The following is a 16,049-nucleotide window of genomic DNA, read 5'->3' on the forward strand; positions in this document are numbered from 1 at the left end:
TTCCCCAGGAAATGCTGCCTGTAGGGAATTCCACCGTAAATTTCACCGCACCGCGTGCACCAATCAAATTCATGGTCATAAGAACAGTGAATACCAGTTGTTGGACAGAGGAGGAATGGGAAGTTATTGCGGATGAGGTACAGAGTTGGATGATGAAAAAGTTCTAGAAATAGACAGTGGTAATAGTTATATGATGATATGAATATACTGGATGCCATTGAATTGTACACTTGAAAGTGCTAAAAAAGGTCAATTTATGCTATGAATATGTTGCTACAATATACAAAAAATAGAAATGACACTCACATTAAATCCTGAAAGATCGATGGCAATAGCAGGTCCATCTTCCCTGTCACCCTTAGGGGCAATCTGATTAAGCAGATGAAAATAGGCTCTTGAATCCTTCAAGAAAAAAATAAGAAAGCACATTTTTAAATGAGTAAAATCATCACCGAGTTTAGTAAAAAAGTGTTCAAACTGAGGTAATAACCTCTATCTTGAAGAATAGAATAAGAACTTAGAAACTTTACTAATACAGAATTACTTGTAGGTTCCTGAATGCACTATGCTATATCACATTTCAGAGCATCCAGACAACACATTTCATACCGCAGATCTTATGGTAATGCTGCTCCCTACACATGGAATAACCTCTCTCACCTTTTTCATTTAATAACATCTCCAAACGTCAGCATCAGTTGAAGAATCAGGTCACGTATTATCTTCTGGAAGGCTCCCCTGGTTTTCCCTAGAGTAAACTAAGTACCCTCCTCTATATTACCTAACATCCTTTGCCCACCTCTGTAAATAAACTCGACCACGTTGTATTAAATCCTCCAAAGTTGTCCTCTCCAAAGATGGCTGTCATAATTCTCTGCACATACATGTAGCTCCATCCATCAACAGGCAGAGGCAACCTCTCCTCCCTGTTAATTTGAACTGGCTTGTGACTCTCCCTGACCAATAGAGTACTATGGAGGTGATGTTCTGGGGTTTCCACACCCAAACCTCAAGAGCTCCTATCTCCTCCCTATTAAAGTTAACCCCCATGTCACACATTCAACTACCTAAGACTGTCCTGCTGCGAGGAATTAGCCCTGGGAAAAGGCCTTGTAGTAGAGCGCCGAGGTAGACACGGGACTGACGCCTTTGTGCACCTTCCAGATGAGCCCAGCTAGCTGCCTGCTGAGTGTAACTGAGTTAATGGTCCCAGCCAAAACCACAGGAAGCAGAAGAACCACCTCACCAAGCTTCAGCAACCCACAAAGTTATGAAAAACAACAAACCATTATTTTAAGCTAGTGAGTTTTGTATGATCTTACAATAACAAATCACTAACATGCGCATATACCAGGTGTTTGTCTCCCTGTACAACTGGTAAGCTTTTTTTTTTAAAGATTTATTTGAAAGACAAAGTTACAGAGAGAGGTAGAGACAGAGAGAGAGGGAGAGAGGTCTCCTATCCACTGGTTTACTCCCTAGATGGCCGCAACAGCTGGAGCTCCACCAATCCGAAGCCAGAAGCTAGGAGCTTCCTCCGGGTCTCCCACATGAGTGTAGGGGCCCAAGGACTTGGGCCATCTTCTACTGCTATCCCAGGCCATAGCAGAGAGCTGGACTGGAAGAGGAGCAGGTGGGACTAGAACTGGTGCCCATATGGGATAGCCAGTGCTTCAGGCCAGGGCATTAACCCACTGCCCCACAGCGCCAGCCCCCTGGTAAGCTTCTTAAGAGCTGACTCTGGCCCGAGCCGCAGCTCAATAGGCTGATCCCCCCACTGTGGCGCCAGCACATCGGGGTGCTGGATTCTGTCCCGGTTGCCCCTCTTCCAGGCCAGCTCTCTGCTGTGGCCCGGGAAGGCAGTGGAGGATGGCCCAAGTACTTGGGCCCTGCACCCCATGGGAGACCAGGAGGAAGCACCTGGCTCCTGGCTTTGGATCAGCGCGACGGGGGGTGAACCAACGGAAAAGGAAGATCTTTCTCTCTGTCTCTCTCACTGTGCATTTTGCCTGTCAAAAAAAAAAAAAAAAGCTGAGTCTTTGCATCCTTCCTGACTGGCATAAGCCTCACAGGAGGCAATTGAAAAATATCTGATGAATTGAATTCTAAGAGCATTCAGAATAAAAGAAACATCAAGATCAAATTTTAAGTCAGCATATGCTAGAAGAAAGCAGAGACACAGTACTGCTTCAGAGAATAAGACTTAGAACATTATGGCAAACCCATACCCTGACTGAAGGTGTTAATATCTCTAAAAAGGAATGTGAATTAGAGCCAGCACTACTCTTTTTCCCAGGCTGCTCTTGGAGGGGTTAGGGGGAAGCATGGAGAGGGAGAAAGTCACAGTTCCCCAGGTTGGCAATGGCCATCCCAGAAGTGATGATGGGAGAGCTGCTGACAGGGAGAAGTGAATGTTACAGATTCCTTGGCAGGGCTCTCCCAGCAGAGAGGGAGGTATTTCAAGCTACTGTGACAGAGATACCTTTGGCCTACTGTTATATATGCCTTCCACTCACTTGGTAAGTTAGCTGGCTATTGGCAAAGTGGGAATAAGACTGTTAACTGGTCAGAATCCCAAAGGCCTCCAGTCCAGCAAACAGTTGTAAATTCTCAGTCCAAATTAATGAACTGACATCCTCGTTAGAATTTAGTGGGCCTGCGGCATATAAAACGGAAAAGAATAATTTGCTGAGACTAACACTTTCTACCCCTCACAGTTGTTGTCTTATTAAAAGCCAACAAATCCATTTATTTTTTTAAAAGGATTTTGTGAGGGATCAGCGTTGTGGTGTTGTGAGTAAAGCCACTACCTGCGACACTGGCATTCTATATGGGCGCCAGTTTGTGTCCCAGCTGCTCCACTTCCTATCCAATTCTATGCTAATGGCCTGGGAAAAGCAGCAGAAGATGGCCCAAGTGCCTGGGGCCCTGTACCCACGTGGGAGACCCGGATGAAGCTCCTGGCACCTGGCTTCAGTCTGGTCTGGCCCAGCCCTGGCCATTGCGGCCATTTGGGGAGTAAACCAGCGGATGGAAGACCTCTCTCCCTCCCTCCCTCCCTCCCTCCCTCTGTTTGTGTGTGTGTGTGTATATCCCCTCTCTCTGTAACTCCAACTTTCTAAATAAATAAATAACTTTTAAAAGATTTTGTGACTATAACTGGGAGATTTACTTCAGACAGAGAAATACTAATTATTCTCTACCCTGTGACCTTGTGAACTCAATTCGAATTTAAGCCTGACGTCCCTTCACTTGTATATCCTACATCTTTCTTTGGACATCCCACAGTCAAACTTCAACATTAAAATCGCGACCTTAATGTCTTGGCTGAAGTTGCTGATGGTGGGCCAGCCTGCGTTGGTCAGGTGGTAGTTCACCCATCGCAGCAGCAGCTCCTCGGGAGAAAGCTTCATCAGCTCCTCGAGGTCCTCGCCTTCGTTTAGCAAGGCGATCAAAGCTGAGAGGAAAACACTCACATGTCAACTCTTCCCACTGTGAGGAGGCGCCAAGGAAGAGGAAAGATTTTTGGGGATCTTACCTTCATTTCTGGAAATCTCAATATCAGCAAAAAGACCAACTTTGATGATCTGCCAGAGAAGTCCCAAGACCAAGTGAGGTTTTCCTTCTTTGAGGTCTTGTGCGCCGATGTTGACTACTGTGCAACCAATGGCAGAGGCGGAATTCAGGGCTAGGTTTAAATTTTCCTAAATGGTCGAAAGAAAAATGCATGTGAGGAAGTACTTTTTAATTTCATTTAAGAAACAATAGGGACCAGTGCTGTGGTGCAGCAGGTTAAAGCCCCAGCCTGTAGTGCTAGCATCCCATGTGGGCACCAGTTTGAGTCCCAGCTACTCCTCTTCTGATCCAGCTCTTTGCTATGGCCTGGAAAAGCAGAAGATGGCCCACATCCTTGTGCCCCTGCACCCACAGAGGAGACCCGGAGGAAGCTCCTTTCTCCTGGCTCCTGATAGGCCCAGCTCTGGCCATTGAAGTCATTTGGGGAGTGAACCAGCGGATGGAAGACCTCTCTCTCTCTGGCTCTACCTCTCTCTGTAACTCTGTCTTTCAAATAGTAAAGTAAATCTTTTAAAAAAAAAAAAAAAAAGAAACAATGGGTTGCAGACATTTTAGATTCATACAACCAAAATACCACTACCACAAAAAAATCACAGGGAGTGAGCACTGCAATGCAATGGGTTAACACGCTGCTTGGGACACCCACATCACATATCAGACTGCCTGGTTCAAGTTCTGGCTGCTGTGCTTCCAATGCATTCTCCTGCCAATGTGCTTGGGAAGGCAGCAACTGATGGCCCAAGTACTTGGATCCCTGCCACCCACGTGAGAGACTTGGATGGAGCTCCTGGCTCCTGAATCATTTCCCTTCCCTATACTTTCATAGGAAGTTGCATATTCATAAAAATAAGGAAAGAAGAAATTATTTTATCATGTTATAGAAATATATTTTATGCCATACTCCTCTAGAAATTTCAGTACTGTCAGTTTATCAGTTTTTGGTTAATGATCTTTTTTCCTCTCTTAAAACCCCATTTGGAAGCACTTCATAAAAATTATGTACAACTAGATTTCCGATTGACAGACTATTAAAAGCAAATATAAAGATGGATTTTACTCAGGCACCAATAGCTTAGAGGGCGGCAGAGCTGGGCTATGGTCCTGGGGGTCTCCAGAGCCCATCCATCCCCTCACCATGCTACACCACCACTATTGTGCAGTGGTAATAACAGCAACTATTTAATGTTGGTAAGAACAGCAGCTATGCCTACCGGTTTTCAAAGCATAGTGACTATTTCAGTGGCTTTCTCTTACAGCATGCTGAAGCAATTATCTTCCTTGGGCTCCAAGTAAATGAATTTATCTCTTGGGAATAAGTCTGAGGTATTTTAAGTAAGCATTCAGAATTAAATTTTTTACAGTGGTATTAAGCAATGTTCTTACATTTTTTTTTTAAATTTGAGAGTTCTTTTTTTTAAAGATTTATTTTATTTATTTTTAAAGGCAGAATTATAGAGTGGGGGGTGGAAGACAGAGAGAGAGAAAGGTTTTCCATCTGCTGAAGAGTTCAGAGAGACAGAAAGAACTCCCATCTGTGGGTTCACTCCTCAAAAGCCTTCAATGGCTAGGACTAGGCCAGGCCAAAGCCAGGAACCAGGAACTCATTCTAGGTTTCCCATGTAGGTGGCAGGAACCATCACTGCTGCTTCCCAGGGACTGCATTAGCAAGAAGCTAGAACTGGAGCCAGAGACAGAAATAGAACCTAGGTACCACTATGCAAGGTGCAGGCACCTTAACCAGTGGCTTAACCACTGACTAAATGGCCATCCCAGTAACGTCTTTTAAATATAATTCTCCCCAACTCAGCAGGACGACAAGATAACTCTTCAATATTTTTATAACATAATTCACTACAAATCAACATAAATATGAAGACACTGTCAGTAAACTATACATATTTTATGCAACTTTTGGAAGATTTTTAATATTTTAATATTTAAGTGACTTAAATTGGGGTTGGCGTTGTGGTATAGCAAGTAAAGCCACTGTCCGTGATACTGGCATTCAATATGGGCACCGATTTGTGTCCCAGCTGTTCCACTTCCAACCCAGCTCCTTACTTATGGCCTGGGAAAGGCAGCGGAGGATGCCCAAGTGTTAGGGCCCCTGCCACCCACATGGGAGACCAGATGAAGCTTCTGGCTCTTGGCTTTGGCTTGGCCTGGCCCTTGCCATTGTGGCCATGAGGGGAGTAAACCAGCAGATGGAAGATCTCTCTCTCTCTCTCTCTCTCTCTCTCTCTCTCTCTCTTTTTCTCTCTGCAACTCTTTGAAATAAATAAATAAAATCTCTTTTAAAAGATGCCTCAACTCAAGTCAATATAACTTTCAAAATACAGTTTCTGCCAAAGTAGGTTTGACCTCTTATATTTTTACATCTTTTCTTCTGAGAGCATAAAGGATGTTTGCTCCTCGTGATGCCTCAGGATGCATGAGCAGTCGAAAGGACTACCCCGGAAATCATTCTAGTAATAATGTTAATATCACATTAACTCATTTCATATGCACAGACAGCATGATACTATGGTCAAAAGATAACATTTCACTAAACTGATTGTAATAAGTAGTAAGAACAAACACCTTCCACCACTATTCTCCACCTGAACACTGACAACCGAAACCTCACCTGACTGTCTACATTCACATGATTTTATGTGCTTTTCCTCTTGTCTTCACAGGTATGACTTTGCTATTCCTCTATCTTCATTAGCATTTTACTCTCTAGGAGTCTTGAGGCCTGGCAAAAGGTGTGACTTTTCATTGGAAGCACTACCTCAAAGAGACATTAACGCTTCAATGGGAAACACCAATGTATGGCTAATATCCTAAGATTCTTTGACTTTCTTACCTTGAAATTCTCCCCTTGCTACTTCCACTGTCCTATCAAGATCCTTACCTGATTAGGTTATTCTCTCCTCCCTCTCTCACAAGTAAGCCACAGCTCCCTAAACCACAAGCCCCTTAAAGTCACAATTCCATTTCACAAATTCTCCCTTCATCTTCCCAATTCCAAGACACTGACAAATCACAGATGATGCCTTCTACTGCTGCCATACACAGTAAACTCAGCTTGTCTTATCAATAGGTGGTGTTGAGGATAGCTTTTGATGTTAATTTTAAAATGTTGGCTTTACAAACACATCAAATATCTTAGAAGTAATGAGCTTCTATAAATGGGCTGAAGGGCCACTTATATTTAGTGGATAAAGCTGCTGCCTGCAACACTGGCATCCCATATGAGTGCTGGTTTGTATCCCAGCTGCTCCTCTTCCGATCCAGCTCCCAGATGAAGGCCTAGGAAAAGCAGTAGATGATGGCCCAACAGCTTGAGTCCCTGCTACACACATGGGAGATCCACAAGAAGCTCCTGGGGCCGGCGCCGCGGCTCACTAGGCTAATCCTCCGCCTAGCGGCGCCGGCACACCGGGTTCTAGTCCCGGTCGGGGCGCCGGATTCTGTCCCGGTTGCCCCTCTTCCAGGCCAGCCCTCTGCTGTGGCCAGGGAGTGCAGTGGAGGATGGCCCAGGTGCTTGGGCCCTGCACCCCATGGGAGACCAGGAAAAGCACCTGGCTCCTGGCTCCTGCCATCGGATCAGCGCGGTGCACTGGCCGCAGCGCGCCGGCCGCGGCGGCCATTGGAGGGTGAACCAACGGCAAAGGAAGACCTTTCTCTCTGTCTCTCTCTCTCACTGTCCACTCTGCCTGTCAAAAAAAAAAAAAAAAAGAAGCTCCTGGATCCTGGCTTCAGCCTGGCTCAGCCCTGGCTGTTGCAGCCATCTGAACCAGTGGATGCAATGTGCATTCTTCAAGAAAATGGTAAAATACAACATTTAGTAGGGAATAAGACAGCTGCTAGTGTCTAATGCTGGAAATTTATCTGGGATTAGCCATTCATTCTGTGTGTGTGTGTGTGTGCATCAGTGAACTGACTGTCCAAGATAAAGCCAACCTTACCAAGCAGAAAAATGTATACCATTATTTTAGATGGTTTCCATGTCCCTTCCATTTAAATTAACTATCCAATTTTACTCAAATATGTACTTTAAATTTCCTTTATTTGCAAATTTTCATTTCCCATAAACATTCAATTCTAGATTAGTACACTTTTGCTAATGATTCTTAATGGGTTGTGCTATGTTATTGGGTTAGTAAGAATAAAAGCATGATTTTTTATTCAGATTTCATGCTTATTTTGCACATAATGACTTTTATTTCAATAGGCATATTCAAGTGAGATTCATCATGTTTTCCCTACCTAAACTATAATTGTATGTAAGGTAAAATTAAGGCCGTAGATGTGTGTGTACATTTGTATACATCTGTAACTATAAGATATAGACATATTTCCTTTGTATGTACGCGAGTATATTCATAGCATTTTTAAACATACTTTAATGGACAGATTCAATTTCCTATAGCCAGTCTTGTGCTGCTTTCCTGACTTGTAAGTTACCAAATAACTACCATCTGTTTTGCAGTCTTATTCATATAATTGTTTTTTTTTTTCAATTAAACAAGTATAATAGTGCAGTTCTGTAGCACACTGGGTAGAAGAAAAAAGATGAGAAAGAATACAAGATCATAAATGAGTCTTTATCTTAATTACTTGTTCTGTTCCTTTGCTTTGCTTCCATAACTATTGTACAACACTTTTTTAAGATTTATTATTTTTTATTTGAAAGGCAGAGTAACACACACACGCAGAGAAACAAATCTTGCATCCACTGGCTCACTCTCCAAATGGCTATGACCCCAGACTGAAGCTAGGAGCCTGGAACTCCACTGGGGTCTCCTTCGTGGGTAGCAGGGGCCAACTTTTGCTGCTTTCCCACATTCATTAACCGGGAGCCGGATCAGAAGCAGAGCAGCCAGCACCTGAACAGCCCCCCCATACGGGATGCCGGCGTCACAGGTGGAGGCTTAACCGCTGCACCACAACGCCAACGCTTTCATCCTTTCATCTTTCTCTTCATGATACCACAAAAATATTATCATGATAAGGCGAAAAACTGTATCATCACAATCTTGCAATCTTATAACGGATTAGGCTTCTGGAGGATAAATCTTCATCTAAAGCTAGCTTTCTAGCAGGCTTCTTCCTAAAGCTCTAAAATCCTGAACAAACAACACAGACGGAATGTCCACACTAAGCCCCCTCTCGACACTTCCAATCTTTTCTCATTCCACATTAGAACGCTCTTTCAAGTATGCTACAGGCTTAGGCTATCACTCATATCGCTCACGAATGGTATCTCTAAAAGTAAAGTTACATAATACTTAGTCCCTCAGATCGAACCTATAGTATTGCAGATACTTACAGATTTTTAAAAAAGTTCTTATTGTACTGTATTCAAGTATTTTCAGTAAAACCAAACAATAAATGTATATAACATAAGAAGTGCTGTATTTCAGATTTAGTACCATCAAAAATTGTGTGACACGTGTATTGTAAAAGTAATATGGACATGAGTAAGTCAATAATCATGGATATTGGATAAAGATCCTTGTGCAAGTGCGACAGAAGATAGTTTTCTTGCAATTGAGAATGGGCTTCTTTAAGAACGGCAGTAGACATGTGCAACATAACTGACCTAATGGCAAGGGTGGCAGGCAAGAAGCCTTGTGGTCAACTCTGTACTTCTCACAGGTGACGGCAAATGGGGGAATTTCCTGGAGATCCATGACGAACCGGGTATCACTGCCCTAAGGTTCCTGCTTCCTACAGCAGAGTCCTAACTATTTATTTATTTATGTGAAAGTCAGAGTTACACAGAGAGAGAAGGAGAGGCAGACAGAGAGAGAGAGAGAGAGAGAGAGGTCTTCCATCTGCTGGTTTACTCCTCAATTGGCAGCAATGGCTAGAGCTGTGCCGATCTGAAGCCAGGAGCCAGGAGCTTCTTCCGGGTCTCCCACGTGGGTGCAGGGGCTGAAGCACTTGAGCCATCTTCTCCTGCTTTCCCAGGCCATAGAAGAGAGCTGGATGGGGAGTGGAGCAGCCGGGTCTCGAAACAGCACCCATATGGAATGCCGGCACTGCAGGCGGCGGCTATACCTGCTATGCCACAACACCGGCCCCCCTAACATTTTTAACAAAATCAAGAATTACATTTGCCAAATGAAGGAAACTGTTCAGCCATTGCTCAATTTTACTAGCTATGGTTATGACCACATATTAAATAGAGGTTGTTACTACCAACACATGAGCGTAGCTGTAGAGTACAGTGATATGTATAACTCACCAGTGCCTCAGTTTCCTCATTTGCAAAATCATTACTAGGTGACTGGTGTCTAGTAATTACTCAGTAAATATTAATATCCATGGATTGGTCTAGTGGGAAAAGTGTGGTAACTATACATTCATGGACTTTTTTTTTTAAAGATGTATTTATTTATCTGAGAGGCAGAGTTAAAGACAGAGGGAGAGATAGAGAGAGAGGTCTTCTATCTGCTGGTTCACTCCCCAAATGGCCACAATGGCCAGAACTGGGCTGATCTGAAACTAGGAGCCATCAGCTTCTTTTGGATCTCCCAGGTGGATGCAGTGGCCCAAGCACTTGGGCCATCTTCCACTGCTGTCCTAGTCCATTAGCAGAGAGCTGGACTGGAAGAAGAGCAGCTGGGACACGAATCAGCGCCCATATGGGATGCAGACACCACAGGCAGAGCCTTAGCCTACTACATCACAGCGCCAGCCCCACATTCCTGGACTTCAACAAGATCTATACAGAGAAGCTGAGTACAGGACAATCCAGTACAAAAAGAATATTTAAAAGTTTTATAAAATAGTAAAACATGATAAAACTATACAATGTTCTTTTAAAAATCAACCAACAAGAACACTTGCATCAAATACATGTCATTAACTCAATAATTATAATACTATAAAATTAATTTATTGATTTAATTATTAAGTAAATTGATTCAAATACTTCAAATTTTAATTTCATTAATTACAACATGCAGTCGAATTTTTATTCAATGGAAACCCACTGTTATTATAGGAAAATAAAATTACATCAAATCAAATTTGTTATGTAGGTCCAAACTTCCATTAACAAAGGCCTTACATTTTGCATTTCAGTAACATGAGTACTAGCAAAGGGCAAATACTTACAGAAACAGTGAAAGGGGTGAGTTTTTTCTTGTTAATGGCTCTTTCATCAATTGTATCTGGTTCAGATAAGTTGATCATTTTGCTAAAGAAAAAATAAAAATAATTTCATTTAATATTCCTAGAAATGTTTGTGGTTTATTTTTGTAAGAAGACAAGATAGTTAAATTTTGAAAAGTAAGTGCAATTCATTTCTTTTAAATATTAAACTATAATTCATGTCTGGAACTCAATTTTTAAAATCTATGAACTATTCCCCATCCTAAAACAAATTCATCACTCATTATAGCAGCATTCTGCATTCCTTTAACCATCCTGTATTTTATGTGTCTTCTTCTTCTTTTTTTTTTTTTTTTTTTTTTTTTTTACATAGTTAGACAGTGAGAGAGAGAGACAGAGAGAAAGGTCTTCCTTTTTCTATTGGTTCACCCCCCCAAATGGCCACTACAGCTGGCGCGCTGCAGCTGGCACGCTGCGCCGATCCAAATTCAGGAGCCAGGTGCTTCCTCCTGGTCTCCCATGTTGGTGCAGGGCCCAGGGACCTGGGCCATCCTCCACTGCCTTCCCGGGCCACAGCAGAGAGCTGGCCTGGAAGAGGAGCAACCTGGACAGAATCCGGCGCCCCAACTGGGACTAGAAACAGCGGTGCCGGCACCGCAGGCAGAGGATTAGCCTAGTGAGCCGCGGCGCCGGCCTGTGTCTTCTTTGTTTCACCTAATGTACAGCAATATCCAGCAGCCTAAAATGTCAACAAATCCTCCAGAAACCATGTTTCATGAAATATCAACACCATTAGAATTAAGGAGCCACAGACTTCATTTTTCTTCAGGCTTCAATTATTCAAACTTTAAAAAGAAATTAATATGAATTCTGCCACTATATTTTAGAATATATTTTATCTCTTAAAACAAAGGAAAACACTCTTTCAATTCATAATAGGAATTTCTCTGATGCTCAGAAGAAGGGATTGGACTTGCAGGTGGAAGTCAAGTACATCTTACACATAATGTCCTAAAAATTGAAATCCTATACTCATGGGTAGTTTTTTTTTTTTTCTTTTTAGGGAAAAACACAGAAAAGAACCTGAAACAATGTGACAGATGTTAATCAGAGTTAATTATGGGTGGTAAGAATATTTATGATGGTTATTTTCTTTTTTTATTGTTTTCCGTGTTTTCATAAACTTTAAAAACAACAGTGTGCTTTGGAAAAACAAATGCTGGAACTCTAATAGATACAAAATAAAGATACACCCTTAGTGAGTTCCCAATCCAGAGAGCAGAAACACACCGCAAAGAGGCAAGGCTGGATTAACTCATGATTTTCATTTGGGAACACTAACATACACCTTCCTTTTACATGCCCTCATGTTCCTGTCCCAGTCCCAGTCAATAATCAAGACTCCCCTATTGAGAAGTGAAGAAAGAAGTTCTGTGAACATTCTAGATGCATCAAAGGAATAACTCAGTAGTTTCCTGGCATTATTATGGTAATAGAATAAAAGGCAAGAGAAAAATATAGGATTATATTTGAAGAAAATTTTGGGAAACATACAGTACTACTTTTTTTTTTTTTTTTTTTTAAAGAATAAGAAAGAGCTTCTGTTCACTGTTTCACTCTAGGGTTGGGCCAGGCCAAATCCAGGAGCCAGGACTTCTACAGGCAGTGGCTTAACCTGTTGTGTCACAGCACCGGCCCCAGCAGTACTTATTTTCTATACAATACAAATCTTTCCTTCAATTGGTAGCTACTAATTCCAAAAGACAGTGGATTTGCTGAATTATAGTTTTGTTTTGGATTTCTTAAATATTTATTTTTATTGGAAAGTCAGAGTTAGAGAGACAGAGGGAGAAACAGAGAGAGAGATCTTTCATCCACTGCTTTACTCCCCAGATAGCCACAATGGCCAGGTCTGGGCCAGGTTAAAGCCAGGAACCAGGCGCTTCATTCGGGTCTCCCATATGGGTGTGGGCCATCTTCTGCTGCTTTCCCAGGCCATTCACAGGGAGCTGAATTGGAAGTGCCACAGCTGGGACACAAAGTGGATCCCATATGGGATGCTGGCATCACAGGCGGAGGCTTTATCTGCTACACCACAATGCCAGCTCCTGAACTGTAGTTTTTATGGAATGCTCATGAACAGGAACATTGTACCCTTAACTTAACGCTCAACTCACCAAAGAAGGATGCCATCGGCAAGTGACTTGAAAAGGCTGTCGTCATTGGGATTCATGGGTATGAGGTGCTTACAGTCAGGGTCATTCTCCAGGGCTTTGTTTATCCAGTTCACAAAGGCCACTTTTTCTTCCTCTGAAAACAAAAAGAATCTTGTACACAAACCTCATTTCACCAAATTTATCACACTATGAAAACGTGCTTTAAAATTTTTGCTTGAGGAAGTTAACTATTATTAAAACTCTACCGAAACACTGAAGGGTTTGGGTAAAGGAGGAGTAGGGATCTATTCCAATTTCTCATCCAATATGTTAGGGAAGAGGAAGGCTTATCTCTTAAATGAACATAATAAATATTCAGTTTGATTCTAAAATCTTTCCAAATACAAATAGCTCACGAAAGTTAATGAGTTAGGTGTCGACAATCAGAAGTCAAAAAGTACAAGTTTAAATTCTATTTCTTTAAATAAGGGGAAAAAATAAATACCCATGACAATAAATTTCACTGTCCCAACATTTAGAGCACTCTGATTTTTTTGGTTTATAACTGAAATACTGACTTCAAGCAAGACTTGTTCCAATGAATAAGGCAGCTTCATTGCTGTGGAATTTTTACTATAAGAAAACCAACATGAATTTAGATCTACTCTTGGCCACCTTGATCATCCACTTTGGGCAGAAAATGGACTATTCCATAGGGAAAACGGGGAAAATATAAAGTAGATACATTCTATGTTTTAATACTACTCTACAAATACAAATAATTTAACAACATAAATCCTCAAAGTAATTAACCTCCATTTCCATCACAGGGTGGCATATAGTGAGCTGTTTTATCCCATTGTTACGCTAGTTCCTAGAATTAGATAATTTTCCTAAGGGGATCTGTGGCAGGTACTCTCCAAATTTAATTTATCATACAAACACACACACACACACACACACACAGTTACTAAAAATACAAAAAACAGTGCACAACATATCTTTTAAGAAACATTCTCTGATCCGTTTTTTCAGCTAGTCTACATATACTGCTTTCAGGGGCCTATAAAGCCAGTAAGAACAGCTGTAAACAAGCATTAAAAATTTTTTTCATTACAGAATTTATTTTAGTATTTGACAACACACTACAGAATGCTTTTTTTTTTTTTTTTTTTTTTTTTGGACAGGCAGAGTGGACAGTGAGAGAGAGAGAAAGGTCTTCCTTTGCCATTGGTTCACCCCCTAATGGCTGCTGCGGCCGGCGCACCACGCTGATCCGAAGCCAGGAGCCAGGTGCTTCTCCTAGTCTCCCATGCGGGTGCAGGGCCCAAGGACTTGGGCCATCCTCCACTGCACTCCGAGGCCACAGCAGAGAGCTGGCCTGGAAGAGGGGCAACCGGGACAGAATCCGGCGCCCCGACCAGGACTAGAACCTGGTGTGCTGGCGCAGCAGGCAGAGGATTAGCCTAGTGAGCCACAGCGTCAGCCTGGAATGCATTTTTTTAAAAAAGATACTTATTAATATTTTTCCCTTGTCCATTTTATATAATCTGCCTTTGTATCTTCTTGGTTCACCATACACATCTCCTTAGAGGAATTTAAGAGTCTAGGGATTTAAAGATCATTAAGATATTGTAACTGCCATCAAGGCATTTTTTAGTGTAATGATAAAACAGACATAGAAAGATGTGCAACAAAAAGGCAATATGCACACCACTCATCCATACAGGATTTTAAGAACTTAAAGGAAGAGTCATTTCTAGTTGAGGTAATGAAGCAAAGGCTTTGTGAAAGGAACTACTTAAAGAATGGGTTTTCTGTTGATGCAGATGGGCAGGGAAAGGGGGAACTCAGAATGAAAAACCACTGACAACCATGTTCTGAAACAGCTGGGCACTAACAAATGTTGGTGAGGACGTGAAGAGTTTGGAACCACATAATCAAGAGGCAGTTTAGGAAAGCCTTTAAAATTATAAACACAGAATTACCAAAAGACCTAGCAATTCCGCTCTTAGATGCATACCTAAGAGAATTCACAGCATGTCCACACAGAAACGTGTACCCAGTGTTCATGTAGCATTATTCTCAACTGTAACAGTGAAAACAACCCAAGTGTCCATTGGCCGATGAAAGGATAAACAAACGTGATGCTATCCACACAGTGAATGTCCACCAATGTGAAAGGTGTGAAATGTGCTACAAGACAGATGGAATCTGAACAAACACCAGGCAAGACCCTACCAAATGAAAGACCACTACAGTATTACTCCTTTTATACTGAATTTCTAAAATAAGCAAATCTAGAAACAGAGAACGTAGATTAATATCACAGAGGCTTTGGGAGGGAGGAAATGAGGAGTACCTGCTCGTCAGCATGAGGTTTCTCCTTGATGTGTCCTGAAATTAACTAGTGTTAACAACTACATGGCAATGAATCCATGTACGACAAACTGCTGAACTGCGTAATCTGAAAGGGTGAATTTCAGGGGATATCAACTATCTCTCAATAAAGCTGCTATTTTTTAAAAATTAAATATTTTACTACATAGTGGTTACACTGGTATATTCATAAGTGGAAAATATCACAGGGAGTTGAGTATGTCAGAGGAAAATCCAAGTACTCAAGAACACTGCACTTTATACCTTTACTGTGTTTATCCCATATGTCAATAAACAGGTAAAAACAAAATACAGTGAGAGACATCAGAAAAGCAGTTACCTCCGGGAAAGAAGAGTTACCACTAGGAGCGTGAGGGAGTCACCCAGGCTCTGCCTGATCTTGATCCGGGGACTGGCAGCCATGTGACTGTGTATATGGATATACACACATGTAAAAAGTCATTGACCTGTATACTTAAGATTACAGAACTTTGCTGAATGTATTTTATACCTCCTTAAAAGGCCTTTTGCTTTCTGTCTTTTTAATTAGAAGCCATTTCAGTAGAATGCATAGGCAGAAATTGAGCTAAAGGGTGACTGTTTTTCAAAAAAGTAGAGGTAACAGTTACAGACCCTGGCCTTTATTCGCACTTCCCTTAGGTGAAAAGGTTAGGAACCAAATACAATGGACGGGAGGAATTTGAATGTGCCAGAGGAAAATCCAATTAGCAAGGAAGAGAATCCTGAGGATAATTAAGAGAGTCAGACCTCAAAGAAAGAGGGAAAAAAGTAACAGGGCATTTGTCAAAAATTTAATAAACATAGTTC

At 41.8% G+C, this 16,049-nt stretch overlaps 1 protein-coding gene across 5 annotated transcripts in view; it reads right to left on the reverse strand.

The window, feature by feature from the left end:
- PLS1 (plastin 1) overlaps nucleotides 1-16,049 on the reverse strand; it is a 135,594-nt gene that overhangs the window by 29,295 nt on the left and 90,250 nt on the right. For all 5 annotated transcript variants that reach the window (XM_002716570.6, XM_070072688.2, XM_089331096.1 and 2 more), the window contains 5 exons: nucleotides 12,864-12,996; nucleotides 10,690-10,771; nucleotides 3,539-3,704; nucleotides 3,315-3,457; nucleotides 307-402 (listed from right to left, as the gene is read on the reverse strand). In XM_002716570.6, the coding sequence (XP_002716616.1) occupies nucleotides 307-402; nucleotides 3,315-3,457; nucleotides 3,539-3,704; nucleotides 10,690-10,771; nucleotides 12,864-12,996 (620 nt within the window). The remainder of the gene's footprint in view (nucleotides 1-306; nucleotides 403-3,314; nucleotides 3,458-3,538; nucleotides 3,705-10,689; nucleotides 10,772-12,863; nucleotides 12,997-16,049) is intronic.

This window comes from Oryctolagus cuniculus, chromosome 4, assembly GCF_051225735.1.
Source record: "Oryctolagus cuniculus isolate XC-2025 breed Fujian yellow rabbit chromosome 4, ASM5122573v1, whole genome shotgun sequence".
NCBI classification, from domain to species: Eukaryota; Metazoa; Chordata; class Mammalia; order Lagomorpha; family Leporidae; genus Oryctolagus; species Oryctolagus cuniculus.